Raw genomic sequence first — 18,276 nt, forward strand, 5'->3', positions numbered from 1 at the left:
ATATATATATATACACACACACACACCAGCTCTTCTTAAATGAACAATCCATAATTTAAACCCTGTGACTGGAATTTCCTGAAACAATTTATTTTACCAATGTTATTTTGGTTTCTTTGTTGTGTTTTTATGAAGGGCTCTCTTCCACCTTATTCAGTTTTATTTCACCTAATAAAAAAAATGTGCGTATCCTACAAAGTAGATTTTTATTTAGTCTCAAAGAGGAGGAACCCACAGAAGGTACAGTAACGTTGGTGGTCCCCATGCAGAGCTCCGGTCCCCATCCTCAGCCAGACTTCATCATCTTTTGACAGCTTTAATACCGCGCTGTTCCCTGAAGTGTCTTGCTTACCTTTGGTCTCAAAGCTGGAAAAAAAAGCACAAACAGTTTAAACTCAAAATATTCATCAAAAATACAAAAAATATACACACACATTAATACATTATTTATTATTATATACCATACACTATATATTTCTACATACTGTACATTATATTATATATATTGTATTATATACATTATATTTTATTATAGTATTACATTACTACAACTGACACACAATTAAATTACATCCAACTGCAACCAGAAAAACATGTACACAAGCATTTATAAAATATAAATTCAGTAGCCTGCAGTGCGAGATGACTGTCAGGTATACCCCCTGCTGGGCCAAGGACTGATATTTTCTTTAGCCTGTTATCTGATACGTAAAAGTGTTATTTTTCATTAAATTGTATGTGTGTGTTTATTGTTGAACAAGCCCAAATGCTACAAAAAAAGAAAACATATATTCAGTGGGGAAAATAAGTATTTGATTCCCGGCCGATTTTGTAAGTTTGCCCACTTACAAAGAAATAAAAGGGTCTATAATATTTATCATAGGTGTATTTTAAATGATAGAGACACAATATCAACCAAAAATCCAGAAATTACACATGATACAAATGTTATAAATTGAGTTGCAGTGGAGAAACCCTTGTTGGTAAGCACAGAGGTAAGACTTTTCTTGTAGTTGGTTACCAGGTTTGCACACATCTCAGGACAGGAGGGATTCTTGTCTACTCTTTACAGATTTTCTCTAAATCCTTAACCACTTGCCGACCGCCGCACGACTATCTACGTCGGCGGTCAGCCCCTCACAGGCAAACTAACGTAGGGCTACGTTGCTTGCTTGTGAGGGTCTAGGGAGCGAGTGCGCGCCACCGGAGGCGCGCTCCCGCGTGGTCACGGACCCCCCCGCGCGTGTGACCAGCGGACCCGATGTCCGCCGGCCACTCGGCGATCGGCGGGGGAGAGGGAGAATGTCAGGCAGCTTGTGTAAACAAGCCACCTGTCATTCTCCTCGCTGTAAAGACACTGATCACATGGATCTACTATGTAGATCCGTTGATCAGTGTCCTTACAGCTCAAGCCACAGCCAATCACAGTAGAAAGCACGCCCCTAGGGACACACACAGCCCCTCCCTCCCAAATAAAGTTAACCCCTTCACTACCAGTGTATTTTTACAGTAACCGTGCATATATATAGCACTGATTACTGTAGAAATGTCACTGGTAACCCCAAAAGTGTCAAAAATGTCAGTCAAGGGTCCGATCAGTCCGCCGCAACGTCGCAGTACCGCAAAAAAATCGCAGATCGCCGCCATTACGCGTTAAAAAAAAACAACAAAAATGACAAAAATCTTTCCCTTTGTTAGTAAACGCGATAACTTTTCCGCAAACCAATCAAAATACGCTTTTTGCGATTTTTTTTACCAAACATAGGTAGCATAAAACAAATTGGCCGAAAATGTTAAAAAATTTTGATTTTTACATTTTTTTTGGGGGGAATTTCATATAAAAAAATGTGAAAAATATTGCTATTTTTGCAAAATTGACGCTCTTTTTTTGTTTATAGCACGTGATCAAAAAATCGCACAGGTGATCAAATACCACCAAAAGAAAGCTCTGTTTGTGGGAAAAAAAGGACGCCAAATTCGTTTAGGTACAGCGTCGCACGCCCGCCCAATTGTCCGTTAAAGTCACGCAGTGCCGAATCGCAAAATACCCCCTGGTCGGAATGGGGGTAAAATCTTCCGGGGCTTAAGTGGTTAAGGTTTCTTGGCTGTCTCTTGGCAACTCAAAGTTTCAGCTCCTTCCATAAACTTTCTTTGGGATTAAGGTCTGGAGACTGGCTAGGCCACTCCATGACCTGGCTTATATATATATATATATATATATATATATATATATAAAACAAATATTATCACCCCAACAGCTCAAATTGAGAAGGTTGGGGTGATAGCATTTGTTAGATAATTATATATTATTTTCTTTTAGAATTGGTGATTACCTTGAGAAAAGCACTAGTTGAATACAGCTGAAACGCATCAGAATCCAGATGTTTTTGTCGCATCCAGAGTCTCTCCAAGAATGGGTGATAGAATATTACCATCAGGAATCACCGTTCTTCATTATGTCACTTTTTCCTTTCTGTGCTTTCACTGATGTGGATCTCTAGCCCAGTATATAAATGTTGTTGTGATTTACTCTTTTTTGGAATTTTTATTTCAATAAAATTATGTTTTATTTATAAATTGTCATTAATGTTATTGTTGCCAACATAGTCCTGTTTTGTTTGGTCTGAGGACCCAAAGAACTTTGGTAAGATTTAGAGAAGAGTGGACCAAAATCCCTCCTGAGATATGTGCAAACCTTGTCACTAGCTACAAGAAACGTCTTACCTCTGTGCTTGCCAAAAAGGGTTTCTCCACCAAATACTAATGCCCCATACACACGTGCAGATTATCTGCAGACTTTTGTCTGCTGACTTACCAAAACCATATAATATGAGGTCAAACCTAAACACTTTCAATTTGTATGCAATCCGGCAGGCCCTTGCACTACATAGAAAAGGTAAGTCTGCAGACAAAAGTCTGCAGATAATCTGCACGTGTGTATGGGGCATTAGTCATGTTTTGTTTGGGGATCAAATACTTATTTTACTCTTTTTACTGAACTGGAACCTAATGTATGTGTTTTTTCCTGGATTTTTTGTTAATATTCTGTCTCTATCCTTTAAAATATACCTATGATAAAAATTATAGACCCTTCATTTTATTGTAAGCGGGCATATATATATATATACACTTTCAAATATTAGGAGACCAAAATGCAAATATATATACAAGTAATAAAAAGTAGCTAGGAACTGAAATAAACTCACATTAAAACTGCATTGAACACTATTACAGTTTATTAAAACAGATGTATATTGGCTGATATTGCATTGTACCACAAAAAAAGAAAAAACAACACTGCACCGTTGTTGCAGATACAACATTGATTCAAGATTCAATTTTTTTTTTTGCCCTAAAGAGGGACACTCTGGTTTATATCAGCACTTCTGTTCCGGCAGTGGGAGTGTAGACATGGGCCGATATTAGACATGTGCAGAATGAAAAAAATTGTTTTTTTTTCGTTTCATTGTTTGCATAAATTAGTTTAGTTAAATTTGTTTAATCCGTTTAATTTGTTTTCAGAATTTGTTTTGTTTGTTCGTATTCTAATCAATTAAAATTTTCCAATTCAAATTCGAATAGTTTTCAAATTAATTTTAAATAGTTTTTGAATTCAAAAAGTTTTCAATTTGTTTTTCCATTTTCAAAGACAACAAAATAGAAAATACGTTAAAGAAATAGAATAGAAAAAAATATTATATGATAGAAAAGAATATAACAGAAAATAAAAGAGTAGAATATAATAGAGTAAAACAAAACAAAATACAATAGAAAATAAAAGAACAGAATAGAAAAAAAAAGAATAGAATAAAATAAAAGAAAGAATTTAACCATCTTCTGAAACTCGAATTTAATAGAATAGAAAAGCATAGAAAAGAAAAAAACAAATAGAAAACGAATAGAATTAAAAAAAAACAATAGAATAGAACGAATATAATCATTTCCCTAAATTCAAATAGAATCAATTCAATTTTGAATAGAATGGGAAAGAAAAGATTAGAATAGAAATAACAGAATAGTATAGAAAAAAAACAATAGAATAGAATAGAAAGAATATAACCATTTTCATATTTGAATCTATTATTTTATATTCTATTCAAATTTGAATTGATTCTATTTGAATTTTGGAAAATGGTTTTAGTCTTTCTATTCTATTATATTCTATTCTATTGGTTTTTTAATTCTATTATTTTTCTATGTATTCTATTCTATTCTTTTATATTATTTTCTATTCTACTCTACCTATTCTTTTCTTTTATATACTATACTTTTACTATACTTTTCTATTAAAATTTGAATTTTTTTCCATTCAAAATTTGAATTTCAGAAGATGGTTATATTCATTCTATTCTATTCTATCCTATTCTATTCTAGTTTGTTGTTTTTTTTCTATACTATTCTGTTTTTTCTATTCTATTCTAATCTATTCTGTTCTGTTCTGTTCTGCTCTATTCTATTCAAATTTGAATTGAATCTATTTGAATTTTGGGAAATGGTTATATTCTTTATATTGTGTTCTATTATATTCTAGTGTATTCTATTCTATTGTTTTTTTTTATTCTATTCTTTTGTTTTCTATTATAGTCTATTTTATTCTTTTTTTTTTCCTATGCTATTCTTTTCTTTTCTTTTCTTTTATTTTCTTATATATTCTAATTCAAATGTATTCTATTTAAAATTCGAATTTTAAAAAATTGCTCTATTCTTTCTTTTTAATTATATTATTTTTTATTCTATTCTATTCTATTCTATTTTATCTATTCAAACCCCTACTTTCTATTCTATTTTATTCTCTTTGGAAATTGGAAAAAAATCAATTTGAAAACTTTTCGAATTTGAAAAGTATTCGAACTTGAAATTGATTCAAAAACGATTCGAATTCCATACAAATTTATTTTTGTTATTTTTCGGATTCGTTTAAATACGGGACTATTGTAATTTGAAAATTTACATTCGGAACGAAACAAACCGCACATGTCTAGCAGATATACTAATTGTGCAGATTGTGTAAGTTTGGCTCCAATGCATTTCATCGAAATGGCAAAATGTTGCCAAAATTTCAGCAAAGCAAAACCTCTGAGGATGCTTATGAACTATGGTCTACAATCATTTAATACAAATTTTCTTTGTAAGTAAAAGTGTAACATGTATTATTGGAGGGGTTTTATAAAGATGAAAATAGCAGTGAAATGTTTTTAGGTTCATGTGATTCAAAATACCCTGAACAAAATTATCAACGCAACACCAAAGGCCTATTTCTCTCAAATATTGTTCACAAATCTGCGGCTATACTCTTTTGCCTAAAACTACACTGAACAAAACTATAAACGCTGAACTCAAAGATCGAAGACTTTTTCTATGTACACAAAAGGCCTATTTCTCTCAAATATTGTTCACAAATCTGTCTAAATCTGTGTTAGTGAGCACTTCTCCTTTGCCGAGATAATCCATCCACCTCACAGGTGTGGCATATCAAGATGCTGATTAGACAGCATGATTATTGCACAGGTGTGCCTTAGGCTGGCCACAATAAAAGGCCACTCTAAAATGTGCAGTTTTAGTGTATTGGGGGGTCCGGTAGGTCCGAAAATCAGTCAGTATCTGGTGTGACCACCATTTGCCTCACGCAGTGCAACACATCTCCTTCGCATAGACTTGATCAGGTTGTTGATTGTGGCCTGTGGAATGTTGGTCCACTCCTCTTCATTGGCTGTGCCAAGTTGCTGGATATCGGTAGGACCTGGAACACGCTGTCATATACGCTGATCCAGAGCATCCAAAACATGCTGAATGGGTGACATGTCCGGTGAGTATGCTGGCCATGCAAGAACTGGGATGTTTTCAGCTTCCAGGAATTGTGTACAGATCCTTGCAACATGGGACTGTGCATTATCATGCTGGAACATGAGGTGATTGTCGTGAATGAATGGCACAACAATGGGCCTCAGGATTTCCTCACGGTATCTCTGTGCACTCAAAATGCCATCAATAAAATGTACCTGTGTTCCTTGTCCATAACATACGCCTGCCCAAACCATAACCCCACCGCCACCATGGGCCACTCCTTCCACAACGTTGACATCAGCAAACAGCTCGCCCACAGGACACCATACACGCTGTCTGCCATCTGCCCTGTACAGTGAAAACCGGGATTCATCCGTGAAGAGAACACCTCTCCAAAGTGCTAGACGCCATCGAATGTGAGCATTTTCCCACTCAAGTCGGTTACGATTACGAACTGCAGTCAGGTTGAGACCCCGATGAGGATGACGAACATGCAGATGAGCTTCCCTGAGACGGTTTCTGACAGTTTGTGCAGAAATTCTTTGGTTATGCAAAACGATTGTTACAGCAGCTGTCCAGGTGGCTGGTCTCAGACAATCTTGGAGATGAAGATGCTGGATGAGGAGGCCCTGGGCTGGTTAGATGTGGTCTGCGGTTGGTTGTACTGACAAATTCTCTGAAACGCCTTTGGAGACGGCTTATGGTAGAGAAATGAACATTCAATTCACGGGCAACAGCTCTGGGGGACTTTACTGAACTCAGCCTGCCAATTACACGCTTCCACAAATCTTGCGACATCTGTGGCATTGTGCTGTGTGATAAAACTGCAGATTTTAGAGTGGCCTTTTATTGTGGCCAGCCTAAGGCACACCTGTGCAATAATCATGCTGTCCAATCAGCATCTTGATATGCCACCCCTGTGAGGTGGATGGATCTCGGCAAAGGAGAAGTGATCACTAACACAGATTTAGACAGATTTGTGAACAATATTTGAAAGAAATAGGCCTTTTGTGTACATAGAAAAAGTCTTCGATCTTTGAGTTCAGCGTTTATAGTTTAGTTCAGTGTAGTTTTAGGCAAAAGAGTACGAAAAAGTACAACATAATATTCAGCATTAGAGACCTAGAGAAGGGTTAGGTTCAGCTTTGAAGTTTTCCAATTCTCAGCTATTGAAGCTGACAAGGTTTTTGGAAATGTAAAAAGTCTAGACTTGTGAACTAGAAATTCTATGGAGCTGTCAGACAAGGTGCAAAGTAGTTTCTGAATCTTGCAAAGCAGAACTTGCTAAAAAAAACTGTACAAATCTGAGGTTCTGTAAAACTTGAAAAGTAATTAGAAGTAGGGAAAAACTGCCCTACATTTGCTGGCCTCTACTTGGAGGATTGGACAGACAGGGCATGTCTGACAGGTTCCAAGTGAAGAGATGGAAGAAAAGGATTATATGGAATGTATGGTTGCTTTGTACATATTTGTTTACATAGGGACTAGAAAGTCAAATGTTTAAATATATTGTTTATTGCCAGCTAATCACACATATTATATTATGTAGTCTTCTTTCATTCAGCGGCTTAACTCTCCTTTTTACATCTCTTTAGCTCATTTAGCAAAATTTAGCAAAATTTAGTAATTTACAGACTATGGGCTCTTTCACACGGCCGCTCCGATTTTTTTTCCGCTGCAGCACTTTTTTTTTTTTTTTTTTTCACGGACACGGATGACACTTGTGTCATCCGCTCCGTATGTCTGCATATCATCCCATCCGTTTGAGGATGATATACGGACATAATGTATGTCTATGGGGATTGCGGATGTCAGCGGATGACACCGCTGACATCCGATTTTGCTTCCTTTCCGTTTTTTAAACGGAAGAAAAATAGGGTTCTGTTCTGTTCCAAAAAACGGAACAGAACTGAAAGGACGAAAATCGGATGTCAGCGGATGGTCATCCGCTGACATCCGCAATCCCATTGACATGCATTATGTCCGTATTTCATCCGCAAAAAAATGGGATGAAATACGGACATACGGAGCGCCCATGTGAAAGAGCCCTATGATAGCTCAAGAAAAATGTTACACATGCACAAATATATAAGCCATCCATTATTGGAGGGCTCCATCAGAGGTTTTAGTCAGACAGTGCAAGCCAAAAGGCAGGGAGCATCTTCACTGTCGTTGGGTAGCCCATAACGCCCTGGGAATTCTTTGTCATTTTAAAAATATTTATTTGCAAAACAAAGAATATTTACACACTGGGGTTAATTTACTAAAACTGGAGAGTTCAAAATGTGGTGCAGCTCCGCATAGAAACCAATCAGCTTCCAGGTTTTTTGGCAAGGTCAACTGAAGGAGCTGAAGCTAGAAGCTGATTGGACACCATGCACAGCTGCACCAGATTTAGCACGCTCCAGTTTTTGTAAATAAAATTCACTGTGTAAAAAGTTTAAACATATTACTTTTAAACATTTTGGTAAAACTGACCTGAAATCATTACAGTTTCTCTCTAGTAGAAGGATGAGCTATGTGTGGGACATAGTCAGATGATGAAACACTTTGTGTTAGTTCATTAAAGAGGCACCGTCTCTGTTCTTTGTAAAGCCCCCCACCCACTTACCTTGCCAACACTAGACTTTTAGGCTATAGGAGAGCATGTAGGCAGGTGCAGTCTACTTTCTACACTGCAGGTGGTGCTCAGCCACAGCAGTATTGCAGGGGGAGAGGAAGTTGAGATGAACATGGTTTTGAGATGAACATGGTTCCTCTATGGTTTCCAGAATCAGTGGGGGATGCTATCTGACTGGATGCTGCCACCCCATGTGACTCTAGCAGCCACCTTGGGTCAGGCAGAGCCTATTTAAGGCCCTGGCTCCCAGGCTTAGCATGCATTTTGTGTGTGAGCAGTGTTTTATATTATTTAATAGTTCTTCCATATCGTAACTATTGTGCAGAGGTTTGGGGCAATAATTACCTAACTAATAACTAGAATATTTCTATTGATCATACAGAAAAAGAAAGCAATACAGATTATTTATTGGGTACGATATAGGGATCACACTAACTCATTATTCTTACAGTTAGTACTCCTAAAATTTAAGGACAATTTTACAGACTGCACAAATAATATTTAAAGCAAAAAAAAAAAAAACTATTTATTACCAGGAAATATACAAAAATTATTTATTGCAAGGGAGGAGAATTATAATCTAAGGGGAATGTTTAATTTTAAGACTCTGACTATGCAGATAGCTAGGAAAAGCTTCTGTATGTCTGTTTGCGGAGTGAAACTGTGGAACAGTTTGAGGGCTGGTTTACACCACATGCAGTCCAGTGCATTTTTTTTCTGCTTCAGAAACGCATGGAAAGTAGGTTATATTGTTTCCAATAGCATAGTTCATACCAGTGCGGGCAGTTCCAGTGCGTTCCAGTTCCTGAAAAAAAAGTAGAGCATGCTGCATTTTTTCTGCACTGAACTGCACTGGATCGCAGTAAAATGCATCAAAAATGCACTGGACTGCACCAAATGCACCAATAATGCACTGCAATGCACATGTCCCTATTTAAGGTTAATGAAAAAAGAGAGGAAAAAATGCAATGGAAAGCATCAAAATTGCGCATGGGGAATAAAGAAGAGATTTTTACAAGGTATAAGAATGAAGGTGTTTGAACTATTATTGTGTTTTTATTGTTTGTGTATTAACATTGTTATTCATTTATTTATTTATGTATTTGTTTGTATTCGGACCAGTTCACACCACATGCAGTCCAGTGCATTTTGTTTCTGCAAAATCAAAAACGCATGGAAAGTAGGTTATATGGTTTCCAATGGCATACTTCACACCAATGTGGTCAGTTTCAGGGCTTTCCAGTTCCAGAAAAAATAGTAGAAGTTTTCTTGCACTGAAACGCAGTAAAATGCATCAAAAATGCACCGGAATGCACTGGAGCGCATCAAAAATGCACTGGACGCCGGTACAGTGAAAAATCAGGGAAAAAAAGAAAAAAGCATCTACAACGCATTTGGAAATGCATCAAAAACACACCAAAAATAAGTTAAAACCGCATCTAGAACGGAGTGCGTTTTTGTGTAATGAACCAGCCCTTATTGTTAGTTTTTTGTGTGTGTATATGCATGTATGTATGCATATATGTGTAGGATTGTGTAGTTAGATTATTGGTAATTAGTATATTATCTTTGAATTATTCATTATTTTATGACTTTATAATGATGGGACATTGAATAGTTTATTATTAATTATGGAGAAGGGGAGGGATTACATAAGCTTGAACTTCTTTCTGCTCTTTTCGGATATGTAAACTAAATTATATTTTATAGTCCTTTTTTGTCTTCTCTTGTACAGTAACTAATTGTTTTGTAATTGTCTACTATTGAATAATTACCACTTATTTTATTGTTTATGTTTTATTACATGTTCGAAATAAACTAAAAACTAACTAAGTAGGGAAAAGAAAGGGACATGCCATCCTTCTGGAGACCTCCCCATTTGGGCTTGGCCCTGCCAGGCCACATTCCACCCCTCAAGACAGACACTGTGGGAACATTTGAGACCTGCTCTGCTACCCATTGCTGATATTGCTGTGAGTGTTCCCAGTCGGGTGCCTTCCATTGGGATTGTTGTAAATTACTGGATTCTGCATTAATAAAAGTTCTGTTCTCTGCAATAGGACTCTGTGTGTTTACCGGCGCCACAGCATGCTGTACCCCCCCCCCCCCCAAAAGCATGTGATCTTCTCCCTTGTGACAGTGCAAGGGTCTAGCCAAAACATTGTCACGTGACTTTACTGCTCCCCCTAGCCTTTGACACCAGGCAACACTTCAAATTTTATTTCTGGGTACAAAGGAAGAAGGAGCAACAAGAGTAAGTATTCAAAAAATAGAAGGGGTAAACCTATGCGCTACCAGTAGGTATAAGACGTAAAGAATGAAGAAAATAAGTAAAGATGTAGTGAAACACCAAGGATTGAGCAGCTAATTCAGTAGTGTCACCACATACCACAATAATTTTTTAAAATAGAGAGAATCAGCGCTCTAATCCTTAGAAGTGATGGACCACCCGATGATAAAAAGACTGAATGTATAAAACTCGAAGTATCAAAGGTTATAAAATAATTGATGATGGAGTGATGTAATCAGATCAATAAATATCCGTAGCGTGGTAAAAAAATAGTAAAAACAGGTGTAATAAAATATAATAATGCTAGTATAATCAAATCGCAGTGAATCTCCAACGTGTGATAGAAGAAAATACAATAATCAATCAAATAATCATGAATAAGTAGAAAAAATACATGAAAAAAATGTGTAAATGAATAAATAAATATAGTGGTGGGTGCAAAAGTGGTGATAAAATATTAGACACCAATAGCTGGAAAATGTGGCAGTGATTCAGCTTCTTAGAATAATTACAAAATCCGAAAGTGAAGAATATAGTGGAATCTTCTAATTTTCTCATCATTATTTCCGCTATATTCTTCACTTTCGGATTTTGTAATTATTCTAAGAAGCTGAATCACTGCCACATTTTTCAGCTATTGGTGTCTTATATTATATCACCACTTCTGCACCCACCACTATATTTATTTATTCATTTACGCATTTTTTTCATGTATTTTTTCTACTTATTCATAATTATTTGATTGATTATTGTATTTTCTTCTATCACACGTTGGAGATTCACTGCGATTTGATTATACTAGCATTATTATATTTTATTACACCTGTTTTTACTATTTTTTTACCACACTACGGATATTTATTGATCTGATTACATCACTCCATCATCAATTATTTTATAACCTTTGATACTTTGAGTTTTATACATTCAGTCTTTTTATCATCGGGTGGTCCATCACTTTTAAGGATTAGAGCGCTGATTCTCTCTATTTTACAAAAGAGTAAGTATTAGTAGGCTGGAGAGCTTTTACACAGGAACAGGTACTTGGGCCTGCATAGACAAGGTGACAGTGTCTCTTTAAGCAATAATAATTAATGTCAACACATATAGAAATATAAAATACAATAAAAAAGGACCAAAACCACAACAAAGAGTCAGCCACCTATACTGGTGTTTCAGTTTTTGGTAGATGCTGAAAAGTGGAACCATCTGACTCTTTCCTATATCTCATGGACTCTATTGTTGGGATCTCTGAGACAATTTCCTTGTTCTGCACTCCTGCTGTATTCTTTATGTGGGGACCCACACTCCTTGTTGTATTCGCTATTTAATATTATTTAAAATGAGGCTGAAGATGTTGAGATATGTGAACCTATGTGGGAACATTCTACATGCCCAGGTAGAATCAGAGTTAAAAATTACAACAATGGGATCTCACTGTCAGAAAATCAAAGACCTGTAAGATGCCAGGTGCATGGTGTATTTAGCCCAACACTTTCCATTTAAAAGTACATTTTAAAATGAAAACCTAAAAATTAAAACTTCAAATTTAAAACTATCACATCGGATGGATTGACACTTTATTAAAATGCCCTGACTGGAGTCATTTTCCTCAACTTTCCGTTTTCTCTTCCTTTATGGTTATAGCTATTAATATATGTCACCTAAGAGTAGTGAAAAAATTCTGCCTAATATTTAACTTAACTTTTGCAGAAATACTTTTCCCCTCTTAAAATATTAAACCCTCTAGGGATACTGTGAGCACAAACCATTGCTAACATTTTTATGAGTCTAAATAGAGCTGTGACATTTTATCAAAAATTCTAAAATGTTAGATAGTGTTATAGGATTATCTTATTATGGAAGATTTTCTCTTGTGTAAGTAGTGCTGAAAGTTTGTAAAAAGACTGAATGTTTGCTGCTAGGAAAATATTATATTATTCAGTCATTTCTTTCAAATAAATCAGATGTTTAGAGGGATGAGGATATGTGCACTGATGTAAACCATCATTTCCCAAAGCCCCCTGAATGCCCTATTAAAAAAAAAAAAAACAATATACATGACTATAGAGTAGCAATTCTAAACCAGGGTTCCTTCAGAGGTTGAGCTGTTAATTTGAGCTGTGACTGAATGACCTCCTACTTGATGATGCCTGCAAGGTTCTGGGACCAGGGCCACTGGGCAAGGCCAGCAGCAAAAAACAAATGATAATTTCTAGCTTTCTTTAAGGGTGACATACTGGCCAGTAAGGTAAGGGTTGCATTCTTCCATCTGACCACCAATGTAGTGGGCATTTTTTCCATTGACCCCAAATTATTGTTTTTAATAAGGGTTCCCTAAGACTTGAACATTTTTTAAAGAGTTTCCCTGGGGTAAAAAAAATAAAAAAAAGGTTTTGACTATGCATAGCTATATATAAATAGGCTAATAATTTAATGGGATGACAAAAGATCATACATTGGGTAATTTTTAATAATACTAAAAATTCAGACACATAACCGTATTGGAGTTGACACCTCCATTTCCTTATGTATAATATTTAATATGTGGCAAAAAAGTGCTGTGCTCTTTTGCCTCCTGTGCTATCTGTATATTGCTATGAAGGGTGGTGTGACCAACTTCATCAGGACACCTTGCTTCTCTGGGGTCCAGGTGGGGGGGGGGGGCTATACAATATATTAGAAATCAATGCAGGCCTCTGGAGGTGACAACTATTGTATGTGTTTATTATCTGGGTTTAATATGGCATCATATTGAATGATTCATGGAGATCATTTAACAATAAAATAGTGTCCGGTATCACTTGCCCTTTAAAAAAAAGGTAGGCCTAGAACTACATGAAGGCAGCTGTACAGGCGCTTAACCCGATAGAAGGTACATATGTTCCAGAATAATGTCTCTTTAAAAGATCTCCCCATGCCAGAGTCAAATTCAATGACCACCTGTCAAATGCCTTGCAGATGCAAAATGGGAGGAAACTGGGTTTTCCCCCATAACCCCTGATTTTCATCCTAACCCTGGAGCCCTTTCTCAGACGATTGCAAGGCATCTCGATAGCAGGGAAGGAATTTAAAATAGCAGCTGTTTCGAACGACATACTGACTACGCATAACTCTTACCAACCTTTTAAATGAAATCAAGAATTTTCAATTTCTTTCTCATTTCAAAATGAACTATTCAAATTCTCATGCTTTGAATATCTCACTTCTGATGGTAGAGGTAGAGCGTTGCCCTCATAGTTTCCCTTTGAAACAGGGAGTTATCAAATACTTGAAATCCAGTGTCCTTCTTTCCTGTCGGAATTATACAACTGTAATTTTCACCCCCACTACTGACAATTCAACACGATATTAAGGGGTGGGATAAATCTCTAGGTTATAGTTTGTTAGCAGCAATACTAAAGATGAAAATCTTGCACCATGTCTTATATGTTCCCCATACAATACTGATTTTGTCTAACCCATTTTTCTCCTCCCTGAGAAGGATGAATACATTTTTATGGTGAAGGAAAGACTCTAGAGTCTGTTTTTCCCTTATTACCTTGCCAAAGCTCATTGGAGAAAAAGGTTTGCCTGTTATTACAAAATATTATTGGGCATGCCACTTAACAAGAAATGGCACTTGCTTCACCGTAGTAATGATTGGACTGGAATCCTTTACCCCATACCCGCTGGATTATTTTCTTAACTTCCCTATATCACTACAAGCTCATCCATTTATTGGACCTACACTATGTATCTTTAACAATGCATGCAAGGTCGCATAGATTTCTTCATTTTCAGGCCCACTGTCCTCTATCTGTTTCAACCTGGATTTTCCGCCAGGTCTATTGGGGAAATTCCTGGAGTAGCATTGGCCTAAACCCAACCTTTTGGCAGTGCATTTTTTTAATCAGTTATGCTTTTTGAATCAACATAAACTGCTAACAGTGTTCCCAGAAAATCCCTTATCATTTTGGGCATTTTTACAAGTTAGGCATTTTTTAATAGCCTCCAAAAATAAACAGCATTATGCTAGACCCCTGACCTCATTCTAAAAACTATGCATTTCCCCAAAAACACTTGATCTTTTTTAGCTATTGAAATCTTTTGGTCCCCCCTATTTAATTGAAGGACGGAGTGAGGACTAGGTAAGAACAAGAACTTGGCTTGATGCTATCTAAAAATGATTGGAACCTAATCAATACTTATATTTATATATTCACAAAGTATCAGTAAACGTCAATGTTCACCCCAATGATTGTCTCGTATATATCCTGGGACCACAGACATTTGCTTTTGCTGTGGTACGGAGGTGGGTGCCGAATTCCATGTATGTTGGTCATGCTCAGCTCTGCAACGTTTCTGGAGCAGTGTGGTTAATACAGTTAATGATGTGGGTGGTCTCTCTCTTCCACTGGATCCAGTCATTTGGCTACTGTGCCTTGTGGAGGGAGTGGTACCTGCCAGATACACACGACACTTTGAATTTTTCTCTGCATATTATGCACACAGGGTAATCCTCATACGCTGGGAAGCTCAACTCCCCCCAATGTGCGTGAATGGAAGATGGTTTTTAATAATACCATTACCTTGTATAAGTTGACCTATGCTAGTGGAAACTGCCCACACAAGTTCGATAAGATCTGGAGCTGCTCAGTTGATGTGCAAGGTGTCACTGTTTGATTAATGCTTGATTTTGACTTGCTATGTAACCTTGTGGTGCAAGTTTCTTGATGATTTATGACCTTTCCAACCCCCCCCCCCCCCATCACCCTCTCTCCTTCAGTCCCCTTCCTCCCTTCCTTGCTGGTGTTTTAATATTAAACGTATTTTTTAATCTTCATTGGGCATACTATTATTGCTTTATGATTGTAACACACTTTGTTGCTATAATGCAGACTACGATTACCCCCCTTCTTTTTTCCTTGTGGATGTGAGATACCACTGTTATTGTGCTGTTTAAGTTTTGTACCATGTGTACTTTTGTACGTTTGTACTTGCCTGTACACCCTGCAAAAATTTTAAATAAAGCTTTACACTGTTAAATCGGTTATATGATAAAGTCACGTTGGTATCGAACTCTAAAAGTATTACAAAAATTCTGCCTAACAATCATCAATAAATTCTGCTACTGCAACATGGATCCAGGCATCCTATTGCACAACTGGTGGCAATGTTCATTGCTATGGCCTTACTGGAGCGAGATATACTGCATTAGTTCTGCCATTTCAGGTACCACCCTTGATTTCTCTCCTGTTCAGTTTTTACTATACCATACAAGCGTACCTAAATATTCATATTTCAAATGTGCATTCAGGTACATTGGCGGGCAACCCAGCCTTGTACGATTGCTGAGTGGTTTATTCGCATCAATAAAATTGGGGAGATGAAAGAGTTAATCGTCATAGCTAGCGACAAAATCACACATTTTACCAAGACTTGGGCTTGTTGGTCACATAAAAAAAAAACACTATGGAATACAAGACAATTTTTAGTGGATGCATTTAGCTGCTTTGTGCATCAGTCGAGTGGAGATGCTAACATTGGCAGCTAAAGCCATGGCTTATTGGGTAATCCTGTGGACAATTTGCTTCTACCCTCCATTCCACTGGCACGCTTTTGCCTTTTAATTGGTGTGTTTTTCTTCCCCTCTTTTTACAGTCTTTAATTCCCTTTCCTACTATCCCTTAGCTTTTGCATGCTCTCTTTCATCCCTTTTTCATCTCTTTCTTCTTCCCTTTCCCCTCTTGTCCCCTTTTTTTTTTCCTTTTTCCCCAAAATGAAGTGACAGCAGACAACATCTCTTTAGTCTGTAGGAACCTTTTAGAACAGATATATACTGATGTAACACCCTCCTAGTCAGTTGCTAGGTTAGAGCAATGGCTTGTTCATCTGCTTATCAGGGAGCAGGATTTCTAATTAGGCCTGTTACATATGTCCAGGTATGATTCACTTGGTCTGAGGGAGTGTCCCCACTGTATCCAATAGGGGAGCCGGTTGGACAGTGGAGGAAATCCAGCCAGTGACACACAAGGTTTTTGTGGCTGTCCCAGTGGGAGGGCACAACAGTGGTGCATCCTGGGATTGACCATAAAAGCCAAGGGCACATGTGACAGGGCGTCTTTGTCGGGAAGCAGATCCCCAGGAGGAGGGTGACTGCTGCCTCTCCTTCTGTCAGCAAGGAAAGTGGTCACAGGCAGTCGGCCTGGGGAACCAGAGTGTGGTACTGAGCTAAGAGGTCCAGGATGCTGATGACAGAGGTGAAGGCAGAGCTCACTGTGGATAAAACAGTGTCCATGAGTACCAGGGGGCCTTCCGGGGGTCTGCCCAGGAGGGAGACCACTCCAGTGAGGTCAGAGGACAAGAGCTAGCACACAAGGTCAGTGAGAAAGGGGGTGCCAAGTTAGACCCTGAAGAGTGATTCACAGAATAGTCCACCATTCAGAGCTTCACTTCAGTGGCAAGGTGAAGCAGCGGCCTTGCCACATTCAATTCAGTTAGGAGTCCTCAGAAGTTGTGCATAGTTGTCAAGTTGGAGTATCCCACTCATCCCTTCTCCTTTCCAAGTTCCTAAATAAATACAAAAAAAAACAAATCCCCTGGACTGTTTATTGACTGAGCCAAGTGTTAAAGTGTCAATATTTAACAGACTGTTGCTATGGGTAACCCAGGGGAATCCAATCTAAGCAGCTCCCATGGGGGCAGTGCAACACTTATATAGTATATACAGTAGTATATACAGTTATACAGTATATACTACTTACTTGTATATATACTTACTGCCAGAATTTGCTCCCACCTTTTATTACTTGGTCTGTAAACAGTGTGCTTTGTAATGATGGCTATATCTCAATGTGTTCTGTTGTCCTTCCCTTACCACTTTGTATAAAATCCTTAATAGAACTTTTTTGGAATAATAAAATAAAATAATTAAAGCTAAAGTCTATTGTAAAAGAAGTCATGCTTGCAGTGTCTCTGTTAAACTGTCTGACATAACTGAATGATTACCCTGCATGTTAAAAGTAAGATATACTATGCCAAATGTATATCCTGTAGATGGCTAAAGCAATATTAATGATCACAGACCGGCAGCGGCTAAAACATGCAAGTTTAATATAGTTTTGGGATCAGAATGTTTGACTGACAATTACTCGGTCATATAGCACTGTACTCAAATGAGTTTTCTGTCAGTTTTGGAGATAGGTAGATGGTATAGATAATATGGTAAAGATAGATAGTTGATATTTAATTAACCCTTTTTAAAACATTTTATCACTACATAAACGGCTGGCTGCCTGAGGCATTTTTAAGAACCTAAAATGCCAGGATAGTACAAGCACCCAAAAAATACTTTAGTTTGCGATATAATGTATACAGTGCAGCAGTCAGAGTGTAGGGGTCAAGAATGTGTAATATGCAGAACAACTTGCAGATTTCAATGGTCAGGAGGAGTTAGCTCCCCTTATAGGGATTGTCGGTGGTGTTTGCCCCCTAAAATGGTTTGTGATCAGTGAAGAGCGCCCCATAACTTGGTGGTCAGTGGTGGTTTTACCCTATAACATTGGTGGTCAATGCGCCCCTTTTATGGTCTATATGCCCC

At 37.4% G+C, this 18,276-nt stretch overlaps 1 protein-coding gene across 2 annotated transcripts in view; it reads right to left on the reverse strand.

Moving 5' to 3' along the window:
* Positions 1–128: 128 nt before the first annotated feature.
* The window catches only part of C1QTNF3 (C1q and TNF related 3), a 115,090-nt gene continuing 96,942 nt past the window's right edge, over positions 129–18,276 (reverse strand). Inside the window, exon 6 of one of the 2 annotated variants that reach the window (XM_082274306.1) lies at positions 129–366. In XM_082274306.1, the coding sequence (XP_082130432.1) occupies positions 207–366 (160 nt within the window). In that variant the 3' untranslated portion in view covers positions 129–206. The remainder of the gene's footprint in view (positions 367–18,276) is intronic. The other variant, XM_082274307.1, reaches the window with a different exon arrangement.

Source organism: Pelophylax lessonae (assembly GCF_965119305.1).
Source record: "Pelophylax lessonae genome assembly, chromosome: 1".
Lineage (NCBI taxonomy): Eukaryota > Metazoa > Chordata > Amphibia > Anura > Ranidae > Pelophylax > Pelophylax lessonae.